General features: G+C 41.3%; 1 protein-coding gene across 1 annotated transcript in view; it reads right to left on the bottom strand.

Moving 5' to 3' along the window:
- The window catches only part of gna12 (G protein subunit alpha 12), a 52,555-nt gene that overhangs the window by 21,040 nt on the left and 17,278 nt on the right, over positions 1-14,237 (bottom strand). The window contains exon 2 of the mRNA XM_033041138.1: positions 11,290-11,505. Within this exon, the coding sequence (XP_032897029.1) occupies positions 11,290-11,505 (216 nt within the window). The remainder of the gene's footprint in view (positions 1-11,289; positions 11,506-14,237) is intronic.

Raw genomic sequence — 14,237 nt, 5'->3', positions numbered from 1 at the left:
GCATATGCCTAGGTTAACAGCTCTTCTACAACTAAAAATACCTTGATATCAGATAACATGGGTAAGATGGCAAAAAGTATGGGGAAGGGTTGCCAACCACTGTTAACTGTCCATTTCCCTCGTCTGGAAACGGGTCTCGACCCAAGACTTTGCCTTCCCTTGTTCTCCAGAGACGAGTAGGCCTGATCCGAGTTACTCTAGCACTTTGTATCATCTTTTTTGTAAACCAGCATCTGCACTTCCTTGTTCTCCAGCATTTTGTTTCCACGGCAACACCCACATGATATGTACAGAACGGATCTGAATAATGAATAATTGTCAACACTAATTTAAAAAGGTTTAAGTGCTTTGAAAACGCAAGGCAGGCCAATTCAAAGGTTCATAACTTGAAGCTTTCTGAAAAGTGGGAATAACGATCGAATTTAATGCTCAAACCTTTACTTTATTTTGGCAAATTCATGAAGTAAACAGACATTTCATCTCAACTGCAGTGTCAGCTGTGGCTCCATGGATAATGTTGTGAACAGAGTTAGAAGGTTGTGGGTAAAGTTGGACTCGAGGGACCAATAGTGAGAAAGTGCTGCATTGCATGTCTGACCATCATTCGAGCTTATGCCTTCAGTCCTCTGGTGGATGTAAATGCTCCAGTGATGCCACTTCAAGAGTGGGAATACCACAGATGTGCTTGCCAATATTTATCTTTCATTTGGTCACTCTACTCTCGAACAAGGGTCACTTATTTGGATCTTTAATTTGCTCTGCCAATTAACAGGATCATGCCAAGGACATTTGTACCCATCTCAGAGAAATAGTTAATATTTCCGGTTGATTACCTTTTTAAATCAAAACTGAATATTTCCAGCATTTTCAAGTTTTATTTTAGATTGCAACTTTAACTTTTCTATTACAGTGCTCGTCCTAAAATTAATTGTCGTTCCGACATGGGTTTATCTGTTATTTTAAATCAATGTAGTTAAAATTCCCCATTAAAGAACTCTGCTAACACTCTTAATTCACCGTCTCTACATTTTCTTCCTATTCTTACAGAGTTTATAACTTGACATATTTAGTCCCGATCAAATCATTTTGCTGCAATATTTTAAAAAAAAACTGCAGATGCTGGTTTACAAACAAAAAAAACCCAACCAAAGTTCTGGAGTAATGCAGATGATCAGGCAGCATCCCTGGAAAACATGAATAGGAGACCCTTTCGACTAAAAATGTAATATCCATGTTCTCCAGGAATGATGCCTGACCAGCTAAGTTACTCCAACACTTTGTGCCCTTTATAAAAATAAAGCAATGCTGCTATAATGACCACCTGCATTATCCCCCAAATTAATTAGCAAATTATCAATTAAATCACATGGTTATTTAGGATATTCATCTTATCTAGTATTTCTACTCATATTTATTTCTCCCATCTGATTTATATTAGCTATATATATTTTTAGCATTCCATTTATTAGCAAAATGTGTTTCTGACTTCTGTTCTGTTGTCATAATTTTCATTGTACCAGAACCCATTAATAAAACCTTTTCACTCTGAGGCCTCACAGCACTTGCCCTCATGGCCTGCTCTTCAGATTCAGACGGAAGGGTCCCAACCCAAAACTTGGCCTATACATGTCTTCCAAGGATGCAGCCTGACCCACTGAGTTACTCCAGCAATGCGTTTTATTCAAGATTCCAGCATCTGCAGTTCCTTGTGTCTCCTCCTCCTAGTTCTTTTCTGTCCATGAACTGGCACAGCAGGTCAGGCAGCATCACTGGAGAACATGGATACAGGACATTTCAGGCCAGGACCCTTCTTCAGACAGATTGTAATTGGGGGAAGGGAGAGAAGAACACTAGAAGAGGGGTGGGGATGGTACAAAATCAGGCACGTGCAGGGGGGGGGTTGATTGGCAGATGGTTGGACATAGGTCAGAGATGAAAAGACAAAAAGGTTTGAAAGAAGAAGGTAAGGATAGAAGTGCAAATGTCTAGCCAGAGGAAGGAATATAGGTGTAAGGGGACTGGATGTGGGGGAGGAGGGGAAATGGAGAAATGGCAACAAGTTGTGCTGCCTCAATTATTAAACACTCACAAAAATAATCTCAACCCTATCAGCAAAAGAAAACATGTATCAACTAAGTAATGTATTTGAAACAAATTAAGACACTTATGCACCTATTAAATTGATCAAAATACATGGTCTTGTGCTCTATATTTTGACTAGACCATGCCAGTTTCAACATCAGTTCTTTACATTGCACTCATTCCAAAGGGACTTTTTCTTTCCAAGGGTTGTAATTAATTTCTGTTTTTGTAAATCCTAAGAGGATGCAAACTATTCCCATTAGTTACTAGGTACATAATAAAATAAATTTTAAACCCAAATTGCTATCAGCTGGCAAGTTATTATCCAAGTCTTCTCTGTACTGCCAACTCAAACTCAACAAGAGATTAATTCACGAGTTCTAGACCCAAGAAAAATAGCTTGAATTATATTATATGGTGGAAAAAAAAAATAAAGTACAAGATCAATGACCACTGTATTGTCGATGCCAAACAAAATTACCCAGCAAATAGACCAAACTTTGAGACTGTATAGACAATATATTCACGTTGCAACGACGTTATGTACAATAAGAATAGACCATTTCGTAACTTGTACGCAACAGAGATGATTTTCTGATAGTTTGGAATGTAGAAAAAATATTTTGGGTACAACTCTGAGTTCAGGGACAGGTTAAAAAGATATCACATAGTGCCTCATATGGTATTTAATAACAACATCTGACATTCACAGCCTAAAGCAGCAATGGAAAATATGATTAGAACTGTATGTTGGGAAGGGACAGTCAGTATTAGCACATGTATCGCTGAGGTTCCTACCTCCGCTTATTATCCAAGAATCTTGCTGGAAACTTGCTAATTCATAACGAGTTGATAAGAATTGGTTTTAAACAATTGTAAACATATTTGTATTGTCACTGCCAATTGGGAGGTAGCGCCTTATCTACATTATTCAGAGCTAAATTATTTTCTACATTGAATTCTAATACATTCTTATTAACAGACTACATTTTAATTTTCTTTTGATCCCTCATCTAATTAAAAATGTATCAACTTAAAGACCATAAGTTCAAGTTTATTGTCATATGTACAAGTACGCAGAGGTACAGATACACCAGCAAATTTTCTGGCAGCAGAATCACAGGCACATGGACTCAAACACACAGTTTTAACTACAGGTGCACAACCTTTTATCCGAAAGCCTTGGGACCAGACACTTCTTGGATTTCGGAATTTTTCGGATTTCCGAATGGAAGATTTTTAGCGTAGATTAGGTAGGTAGCGCGGGCGGCTTGAAAAGTCTGGAGCGGCTGCCTCCTCGCCGGAGACCGGGAATCATTGTAAATCATTGCTTAAATGTTAGTCAGTTAGTTTGGAGGGATTTTATGTGGTGGGGGGGTGAATGGGGAAACTTTAATTCTTAGTCCCCTACCTGGTCGGAGAGGCGGGGAGCGGGCAATGCCTTACCGGGTCGCCGTGCAGTAAGCTCCATAGCTGTGGCCGGCGACTCCCAACATCGCGGAGCTGGGGGGATGCGGGCGTCCCGCCGCGGGCCACGCAGGATTTGGAGCGCCGCGCAGCTAGGGGTAGAGTTGGACTAAGAATTAAAGTTTCCCCCCTCACCCCCCCCCCCCCCCTTCACATAAAAGCCCTCCAAACTAACTGACTAACATTTAAGCAATGATTTACAGATGTTTAAGTGTCTCCCCGGTCTCCGGGGAGGAGGCAGCCGCTACAGTAGTACAGACCTGGGTTGACCGTGGGTCGTTTCGGGTCAAGTTTGGCGCCAAACGCGAGCTTTGGTGTGCAGACGACATCCTGGAAAAAATGTCCTGTTTCCGGAGCTTTTCGGTTTCCGGAACTCCGGATAAAAGGTTGTGCACCTGTATAGGGTGATTTCACGAAAAGTCACTGGAACGTAGATCCGCACCCACGTGACCGCAAAATTTAACTGGGGGACAAGCGTCACTTCCGGTACATGTTAGTGAATGGGAAAACACGCACTTTCACACCATTTAAAAACATCGAAAACGGCCAGTTTTTGAGCTGCAATTTACTGTACCAGTCGGGTGACCGTGAGGCACAGCGACCTAAATTTACAGTAAAAAAAAGATAGAAACTAAGGTAAATTCAAGAGGGAGCTGAAGGTGCAAAAACAGCGGAAGTTGTTAGCGGACATTTGTCGTGGAGATTTAAAGATCCAAAATATCGGGAATTATCGCGTTTGCTCGCTGCATTTCATCAAAAGTAAGGCATTATTGGCTTTGTTATCTTTATTCATTTGTTAGATGAAAAGTTTTAAAAGTGAAAAATCCGTCAGTAAAATTGCAAAATCGCCCATGGTTCTCAGGTGGGTTTTAACATGCAAAATGAAAACGCTTCTGAAGCTCCATTTACCATTTAAATAATCGTTCAAAGTTCAGCATCAACTTGCAGAGCTATAGATGCTTGAGCTGCGACCAAATCTGCTTTAATACTCTCTTCTTGTTGCACGTGCATGGCGTTCTTGTGCACATTGTCTATCCTGCTCACAGTGGGTGCCCAATCAGGATTGTTGACATCATTCCATGCTGCAGGCTTGTCTGTTATTAGATGATAAATAAATAAGTAGTTTGGGTGCTTGTGCAGGCTTTAAACAAGAAACATTGAGAAATATATTTTGGCAAATAATAAAATCTCCTGATTTTGTCCAACTAACAGCTGACAATTATCCCATTCCTTAGCTTGCATCTGAGTAAAATTTATTTCCAAACGCATTGAGAGTTTACGATTATTTAAATGGTAAATGGAGCTTCAGAAGCGTTTTCATTTTGCATGTTAAAACCCACCTGAGAACCATGGGCGATTTTGCAATTTTACTGACGGATTTTTCACTTTTAAAACTTTTCATCTAACAAATGAATAAAGATAACAAAGCCAATAATGCCTTACTTTTGATGAAATGCAGCGAGCAAACGCGATAATTCCCGATATTTTGGATCTTTAAATCTCCACGACAAATGTCCGCTAACAACTTCCGCTGTTTTTGCACCTTCAGCTCCCTCTTGAATTTACCTTAGTTTCTATCTTTTTTTTTAACTGTAAATTTAGGTAGCTGTGCCTCACGGTCACCCCGACTGGTACAGTAAATTGCAGATCAAAAACTGGCCGTTTTCGATGTTTTTAACGGGTGTGAAAGTGCGTGTTTTCCCATTCACTAACATGTACCGGAAGTGACGCTTGTCCCCCAGTTAAATTTTGCGGTCACGTGGGTGCGGATCTACGCTCCAGTGACCTTTCGTGAAATCACCCTATACACAAGATAGACACAAAAAGCTGGAATAACTCAGTGGGACAGGCAACTGAGTTGCTGACAGGCTTCTTAAGAATGAAGGGCCTCGACCCGAAACGTCACCCATTCCTTCTCTCTAGAGATGCTGCCTGTCCCGCTGAGCTACAGCTTTTTGTGGCTATCTTCGGTTTAAACCAACATCTGCAGTTCCTTCCTACAGATTAATTATACACGTTACATACGATAATGCAAGACAATAGAAGGAATGAAGACTACAAAATAAAAACACATTTAGAAAGAAAAACAAGTCCATGGTAGTGGGGGTTTTGTTGGGGTTGTTCAATTGTTGAGGTCGGATTATGGTCGTGCAGGTTGGCTGAAGAACCTGATAGCTTTAGGAAAATAACTGTTCTGGGACTTCAGGCTTCTGCACTTCCTGCCTGACAGAAGCAGTGGGAAGGTGGTACAGCCCAGATGGTGGGTTATCCTCGATGATAGATCTTCTTAGGGCAACTGTACCAGGTCATGTTGCAACCAGTTAGGAAAACCTCATCAGTAGAAAATTGTTAGTATTCAGTGATGTGCTGAATTCCTTTAGACTTCTAATAAAGTAGAGGCCATGACAGACCTTCTTCATGATTACACCTATGTCCTGGGCCCAGGAAAATGCAGCTGTTAACTTATTTCTCGTAAATTTCCCACAAAATCAACCTGTTTCTTGTTGGACTAGAAGCATACACATGAAAGAAATTTCCTGATTTGGCCACATTCATCAACTTGATCTCAAAAAATCAACCAACTTCAACTGCTGATAGATCTCCCTAACCCTCTAACCTCCCATGTTTCGAAGACTCTTACATACTTTCCACATTTTACCATGCATTAGGACACCTTAAGTCCGAATAGAACTATTAGTAACAGAGGCGTGATAGAATCCTACTATCACCATATTTTCCTGCCCCCCCCCCCCCCCATCTGCTTAGCTTTCAGTCATATAATTTTTCTCACTGAACAGCCTTTTTAACCTTGATCTTCTCTTTGATATAGTGTTCAACTTCATGTACTATTTCTCAACTTTTAACCCTCAGAATTTCTCCACGCCCACATTTCTTGCAAAATCAAAGGAGGCATCTGTTCATGTTGCAACTAGAAACATACTAGTTTATATTTTGATACATAACAGCATATCTTTTAAATGGGTTTTTATTGGCTAAGCATCAAATTACTTCAAAATCAAAGCAATCTATTTTTCCAAGAAAACCAATAAATAAAAATAATAAATCTCCCTATCTTAGTCAAAATGAAGCCACATCTCTATCAAAGATTCCAAATCATAACGCTCCACTTTTATTGATTAAAAAAATTATTCTTAATTCCTCCTTATTCTTAATTCTTTTCATCTTTCCACTCTTTTATTTAAATATTTCTGCATTGTTGCTTTCATAATATTGCTACTACAATATCAGCTTATAATTTTGGCTGAACTATTTTTCACTGCTCGAATATTGTTAGACTATTCTGAAATTCTCTGAATGCTGCAATGTAATATATCGACCAGGTCTCTGGTCGAAGTGAGAAAATAATTTAGTAATTCAGATTATCGTCATTAAGCATCTGCCTTTTTCAATGCTTGCCAAGGACCATCTGATCCATAATTTCATCCTTCCGCGTTATCCTGGGCCTGTTAGTTAGCATCAAAGACTTATTTGCTGCTTCAGCGCTTCTGGCTGAATACAATTGACATTTTACTCAAACTGTCATACTCAAAGTCACAGCAAAGTCTACCTTTCCAAATTAAAATCCACAGGAAGCAAAATTATATATAAGATGGCTGAACCCACTAATATGCATCAACTTTATAACTGTTCTTTCTAAGGATTTTAACCTGTTCAGTGCCACCCCTGAGAACACGGCCAAGTGAAAAAAAAACTTGGCAGTGAATAGGTTAAAGTACAAGTTCCAATCCCATTTGGAATTTTGCAAGGTATTTGCAACTTTTGGGCTTGCATAAAAAAATTAAATAGACTGACTTAAAAAAAGAAACCTGTTGGCTCTCTAATATCATTTAAAGGAGGAAATTATTAGTTCTGCCCCAAATGATGTTGTCTGGTAAAACGGTCAGTGCAAATGAAATTGGACAATTAGAGAGATATATACCAGGTACCAATAATTAGAAAAATCAACCCTATACCTATTTCTGAGTGCACTTGCAGGCTGAACTAAATAAAAACAGATGGATATAATGAGAATCAATAGCCTGCCTTTTGCCCTGAACTGGCCTAAGAAATTAATTTCAGGTTCAAATCAAAGTGTGATGACTACATTGACCCGAGGTTGATCAACATCCAACATGACTTTGACATGTCATTGCATCAACCTCAAATAAAAACCATCCATTTAACTTTGAACACTCAGCAAAAACAACTCAACGCAGCAATGCCTTCCAAAATTTGATGACCCACTGACAAGAAAAAGCACCTGACAATTAAACTACTTAAAAAACATTGGTAATAGATGCAAATGTTGTTCAACCACAAGGATAAATACTTAGGAGGAGGAAGAATGTAGACATTAACATCAACTTTAAGGCAGAGAATACACCGCTGGTGTCCTGGTGGTTGTGATGGGAGGGGAGCAAGTGGCATCTTTATTTTAAGATAATGCTGAATCTCACAGAATATCAATAAACATTGCAACAAGATTAGGATTCCTCAAGAATGGCACCCAGATGGTAGAAGGAAGTTGTGGTGAAGAGTAATGCACAAGTTTGGGTTCTGGATGATTTGAGGGCTAAGTTGAGGTTTGTGGTAATAGGGTGTGGAGAAAAGGGCGAAGAGTTTTAAATTATAAATGCCAGCAGTTACACATGGAAATTCCACAAATTCCCTTTGTACACATCAGGAAACTGAGAATTCTCCCATGAGCTAGTTGAAATGCACGTTCACAGCTTCCTCTACAATGCAGTTTTACTCATTAGTGATACAGCGTGAAAACAGGCCCTTCGGTCCACTAAGTCTGCACAGACCAGCAATCACCCTGTAAACCTGCACTATCCTACACACTAGGACAATTCACAATTTCCAGAAGTAAATGAACCTGCAAACCTCGACGTCTTTGGCGTGTGGGAGGAAACCTGAGCACCTGAAGAAAATCCAGTCACAGGGAGTACGTATAAATTCCGTACTTACAGCACCTGTATTCAGGATTGAACCTGGTTCTCTGGTGCTTTAAGGAAGCAACTCTACCGCTGCACCACTGTTTTTGATAGTGGGCATTGAATCATGGGCTGAAGGACCCATTTCCATGCTGCTCCTCTTGGACTCAGTCTCTCAAAGTTACAAACCATTTAGTAGAAATTGGAATATCAGTTTGGTTTGAATATAGACACAAAATGCTGGAGTAACTCGACCTATATTTCCCAACTTTTTAATCCTTTAAAATTTAAAAACAGCCCAAAAACTCACCCATTTCGGGAAAAAAAAACCCAAGTGACGTCACAATGGACTTCAAGGCAGGACGGGACACTCTGGGAGGGAGGGGACACTCCAGCGTTCGTGTGTAGACATTAACATCGACTTTAACTCAGAAAATGTGCCGCTGGTGTCATGATGGTTGTGATGGGAGGGGAGCAAGGTGGGAATGTGACAGAAATACGTTTATCATCTCGAGGGGAAAATTTGAGTAGAATGTGTGAAAATAGTATATATTACTAAAACTCTTGTCTTGTTTGTTGGTATGTCTGCGTATTGTCTGTCAGTGTGATCCTGAAATTACACCAAAACGGTACACGATAGCGCTAGTTTTTGGCCCACCTTACTCGCCATTATCCTGTGGTGTGCTGTATCAAGTTTCCTTCAGATCAATGGTATATTTTACAAGTTATTGACAATTTAAACAAAAAAAATTAAAACTGCGCCCCCACTTGCTGTCTTGGGGTTGCTGGGTTTTTTGGGGGGGGAGTTGGGGAGGTGATGAGGAAGAGTGGGGGAGGAGGGAGAGGAGGGCAGTGGGGGAGGTCAGGAGGGAGAGTACGGGGGTGGGATAGGGGGAGGTGAGCAGTGGGGGAGATGGGGGATAGAGGGAGAGGGGTTATGGAGGGAGAGAGTGACTGAGGGTAGGGGAAAGGAGAGGGAGGGAGAGGGGAAACAAGAAGAAGGGTGAAGAGCAGGAGAAGGGAGTGCTGGGGATGAGGGGGGACGGAGGAGGATAGGGGTAGGAAGAGGGATGGTGTGGTTAAGGAAATATTAAATGCAAAATTATTAACTAACTTAATTTCTGCCGTTATTGAGGGGCCGTCTGCCGAGCATGCGTAGTTAGGGCTATGGGTCAGTGGTGAAATATTGCGTTGGCCGACCAGACCTCCCGTGTGACACGGACCCAACGGGTCCCACTTGGTCTAGTACACTTTAAAACACTCCATGCACATCACTAAAAATAATAACTCTACCCTGATTATGCAAAAAGGATTTTCTTCATTTTATAAAAACAGAAATATTGCTACTAATTTACAGCAAAGGTGAAAATGCCATATAAAAAGTCTAAGGCTGTGTGTTACAAGAACTCGCTCACCAATGTTGCACTGCTCACGTAGAAAACCACTAAGCACCTGATTAAGCAAAGTGTTACATGTACCGAAAACATTTTTTATTTATATTTGTAAGAAAGGATAAATGGTCAATTGTGGAAGAGAATAAAATCACCTCTCACCAAAGTGTAGTGCTAGACTTCACTGTATCATGTGGTACCAAGCCAAACACAAACCAGGAAGGTCCCAAGTTGGAATCCTGTTCTGTGCCAAGTTATAAATTAAGTCTCCTGCTTGCTGCGGTACAGCTGGCAGAAATCCCCACAGCCATCAATGCCTCAACTTAAGACAAGCCACAAGGAGGCATCGTTGGTGTGTGAGAAGCAACTTAGTCTAGACAGTTTCCCTTCCCTCAGGTTTATTAATAGAGAAGGCTTAGTGCAGGGATCTGAGAAGACTTGGAACCTACCCCTGGACCTCCGTCCAGGATCCAACATTCTAGAAGACCAAGGCAGAGTATTTGTACTTGGCATCACGCAGGGCTACAGTTTATTATTCCTTCAACACTGGCACTTTTGAATTCAAAAAATTAAACAGAAAAGCAACATAATCTAGAATCTATTGCAGTTTTAACCCATTGTTAAAATTTGGCGAACCAAGAGACCAAAAGCATTCAGCAACTCAATATGCACTTGATGTCATTATCAGAACATTCTGATCCTCACCAGAGTACAATAACATCCACAGAAATAAAAACAAAAATCATGGAATATAGCTTGGTCTTAATTTTCTACTGTTATTGATAAATATCTATCATAGAAGAGGATAAAATCACCTCTCACCAAAGTGTAGTGCTGGACTTCACTGTATCATGTGGTACCAAGCCAAACACAAACCAGGAAGGTCCCAAGTTGGAATCCTGTTCTGTGCCAAGTTATAATAGATAATATCATAGATATTTATTATTAACAGTAGGAAATTAGTCATTTTTAACGTGGAAAGAACGTATATTCAAAAATAGACTTGCACTTTCAGCTGCCTTAACGTTAGTTCGCGTTTATTCAATGCCAGTGCTTCTTACCATCAGTCTCTTACAGCCAGCTGCATCCCAGAGTTCACTAAAAGCTATTCCAATGCAAACCCATTAATTTCTACTTCTCCATAGAAAACTGCAAACCCAGAATGTCAATTTAAGGAAATCTAAGCATTATGAGCCCAAAAAAGCCACCTCAATAAATAGAAACAAAAGTATTTTAGTGAAAGAATTAGTCTGACTTATCTATCAGTTGGTGAATGTATTTGGCAAGGATACTGGAAGACATTTAATTGAACACCTTAAAATTGTTAAGCTCACGGAAATATCAGTCAACTACATCTCCCGCTCAAATATCTATCATCTTCAATTCATTCATCACATTAGGATCCATCTTACCAGCTGAAACTCTCGTCTTCGGATGTATGCCTCCTGGATTCCTGAATCTTGCCAGAGGGCTCTCAGTGCTGGCACATACAATTGAAATGTGGCTGGTTCGACTGGCATTCCACATTTGTTTTCAAATGCCATTACAAACATTCCATGTTTCTCATTTTCAGTGTTTTCCCAAGGAATGCCCAGCTTGTTTCTTGCATCCACCAAAACCTTCATACCCTGAAAAACAAGGGAATAAAAAGATGGTCCATCATTTAAGTCTTTGCCATCTCCATATTGTTTTTCTTTAAATCAAGACTAGAATTCAGTCTGCCTGTAAGATGATCAATATGCTGATGATATTTGGGGAATATATTTCGGACTTTAACTTCATTGAAGTCAATGCTAAACAGGGAGATAACGACTGAATATAATTTCATTTGTTCAGTGCCATCTTGGCATTGGTTTAGAATGGCATGCAGACCACTAGCAAGGTGGCAGAGATGAATTTCCTTCGTAGATAAGTGGACAGTATTTTGCAAACAGGTATTCCAGGTCAGGGAAGCAGAATTGAGCTATGACCATCACATCAATGCACCATGAAGCATTGACCAACAAAAAGGATGATGCCTGTACGTTACCTTGCCCAAGGATTCTGTACGGTCCATAGAATAAATGTTAAAAAAAAACCTAGGTTGTATAGCAGGGTCGGGTGAACTAGGGACAAGCAATGTTTCCGTGAAAAAGAACACAGTAGTCCCTGATGTTTGGGTTCGGTGGTGGCACAGCAGATGAATACCGCAGAGGCCCTGACCAACTATCCAGAGGACAGTGTTCAAATCCCAGCTGTGAAATACAAATTCAACTAATAATGTAGAATTTCAAGAAAACATGTGGGGGGAAAAAGAAAAAAAAAAGCAAAAAAAAAAAAAAGCTTGGTGCCCAAAAAAATTGTTCACTCCAGGGGAGAAATTCTGCCACTTGTACCAGGTCTGGTAACTCCTGAAGCAGACAAAGATGGCTGCTTCTTTAAAAAGAATCTCCTCTGAAGTGCCGAACAAATCAGTCAATTAGAGCATTTGGAAATGGACAATAAATGCTCCCCTTGTCAGTTATGACAGATCCGATAAAGAAAATTTGTAAAAAAGAAAAATAATACAGGTGCACAACCTTTTATCCGGAGTTCCGGAAACCGAAAAACTCCGAAAACCGGCCATTTTTTCCAGGATGTCGTCTGCACACCAAAGCTCGCGTTTGCGCCAAACTTGACCCGAAACGACCCACGGTCAACCCAGGTCTGTACTACTGTAGCGGCTGCCTCCTCCCCGGAGACCGGAGAGACACTTAAACATCTGTAAATCATTGCTTAAATGTTAGTCAGTTAGTTTGGAGGGCTTTTATGTGAAGGGGGGGGGGGTGAAGGGGGAAACTTTAATTCTTAGTCCCCTACCTGGTCGGAGAGGCGGGGAGCGGTCAATGCCTTACCGGGTCGCCGTGCAGTAAGCTCCGCAACGCTGTGGCCGCCAACTCCCAGCTGGGGCTGCGGGCGTCCGGCCGCGGGCAGCGCCGGTTGTAGCTCCGACCCCGGCAACTCTACCCCTGGCTGCGCTGCGCTCCAAATCCAGCGCGGCCCGCGGCCGGACGCCCGCAGCCCCAGCTCCGCGATGTTGTGTGTCGGCGGCCACAGCGCTCCGGAGCTTACCGCACGGCGCAGCCAGGGGTAGAGTTGCCGGGGTTGGAGCTCCAACCGGCGTCGCCCGCGGCCGGACGCCCGCAGCCCCCAGCTCCGCGATGTTGGGAGTCGGCGGCCATAGCGCTCCGGAGCTTACTGCACGGCGACCCGGTAAGGCATTGCCCGCTCCCCGCCTCTCCGACCAGGTAGGGGACTAAGAATTAAAGTTTCCCCCTTCACCCCCCCCCACCACATAAAATCCCTCCAAACTAACTGACTAACATTTATGCAATGATTCGGCAGGGAGGAGGCAGCCGCTCCAGACTTTTCAAGCCGCCCGCGCTACCTACCTAATCTACGCTAAAAATCTTCCATTCGGAAATCCGAAAAATTCCGAAATCCGACAAGTGTCTGGTCCCAAGGCTTTCGGATAAAAGGTTGTGCACCTGTACCATAGTTACAACTAGGTAGTTATAGAAATGACCAAAAAACTGTCGCCCAAATTAAATAAATAATTTTACTATACATTTATCTGACAAAATCGACCAGAAAGGTTATTTTAGATGTTACTATGGTATCTAATCAGCTATCTGGATCAACAGAAGGATTTCCCCGACAACAATACATTCACTCAGAGCTGACAAGTTTTGTCAGAGCATTTCAGTATTCCTGTACCTGAAAATCAGTATTTTGCTGAGGAAATCTGTATTTTTACGCGCTGCCATTTTGCATTAATTTTTTTAAATTTTTAATATGCAGTCATATCCATGTGAGAGTACAAGAATGCATAACTCTGATACCAATTGACATGTCTTCTATGCACCTTACTTGACAGTGCATTCATTTCCATCTCTTTGTATACTTCTGTTTGAATGTCTGCTTCCTGCTTTTAGCACCAGATGTAGAAGCCATTTGGAAGCCTCCGTCCCTCTCTCTCCTTCCTCTCTTTCCCTCCCTCCCCTCTCTCCTTTTTTCTCCCTCCCTCTTATTCCCTATCTCCTTTTCCCTCCCCAAACAGTCTGTGACCCATAGCGCTGTGGCCATAGCGCTATTTGTAAAGCCCACAGTACTATGTGTAAAGGCAATAGGCATATCTATAATTAGAACCCATAGCGCTGTTCGTTCAAATTCCCACGCGCTAAACTGACAGCGATGTTTAAACCTGTAACTGGACAGGCAGATCAAAGCTTACAAAAATCATCATCCAGATCTTGAAATTTAAAATAATAGATTTAATCTGCTGTAATTTTTAGTTACAGTATGACTTTTTATATCCTTGCATTTTTTAAGCAGCAAGATG

This window comes from Amblyraja radiata, chromosome 22 (assembly GCF_010909765.2).
Source record: "Amblyraja radiata isolate CabotCenter1 chromosome 22, sAmbRad1.1.pri, whole genome shotgun sequence".
NCBI classification, from domain to species: Eukaryota; Metazoa; Chordata; class Chondrichthyes; order Rajiformes; family Rajidae; genus Amblyraja; species Amblyraja radiata.
This window is presented reverse-complemented; position numbering and strand designations above follow the sequence as displayed.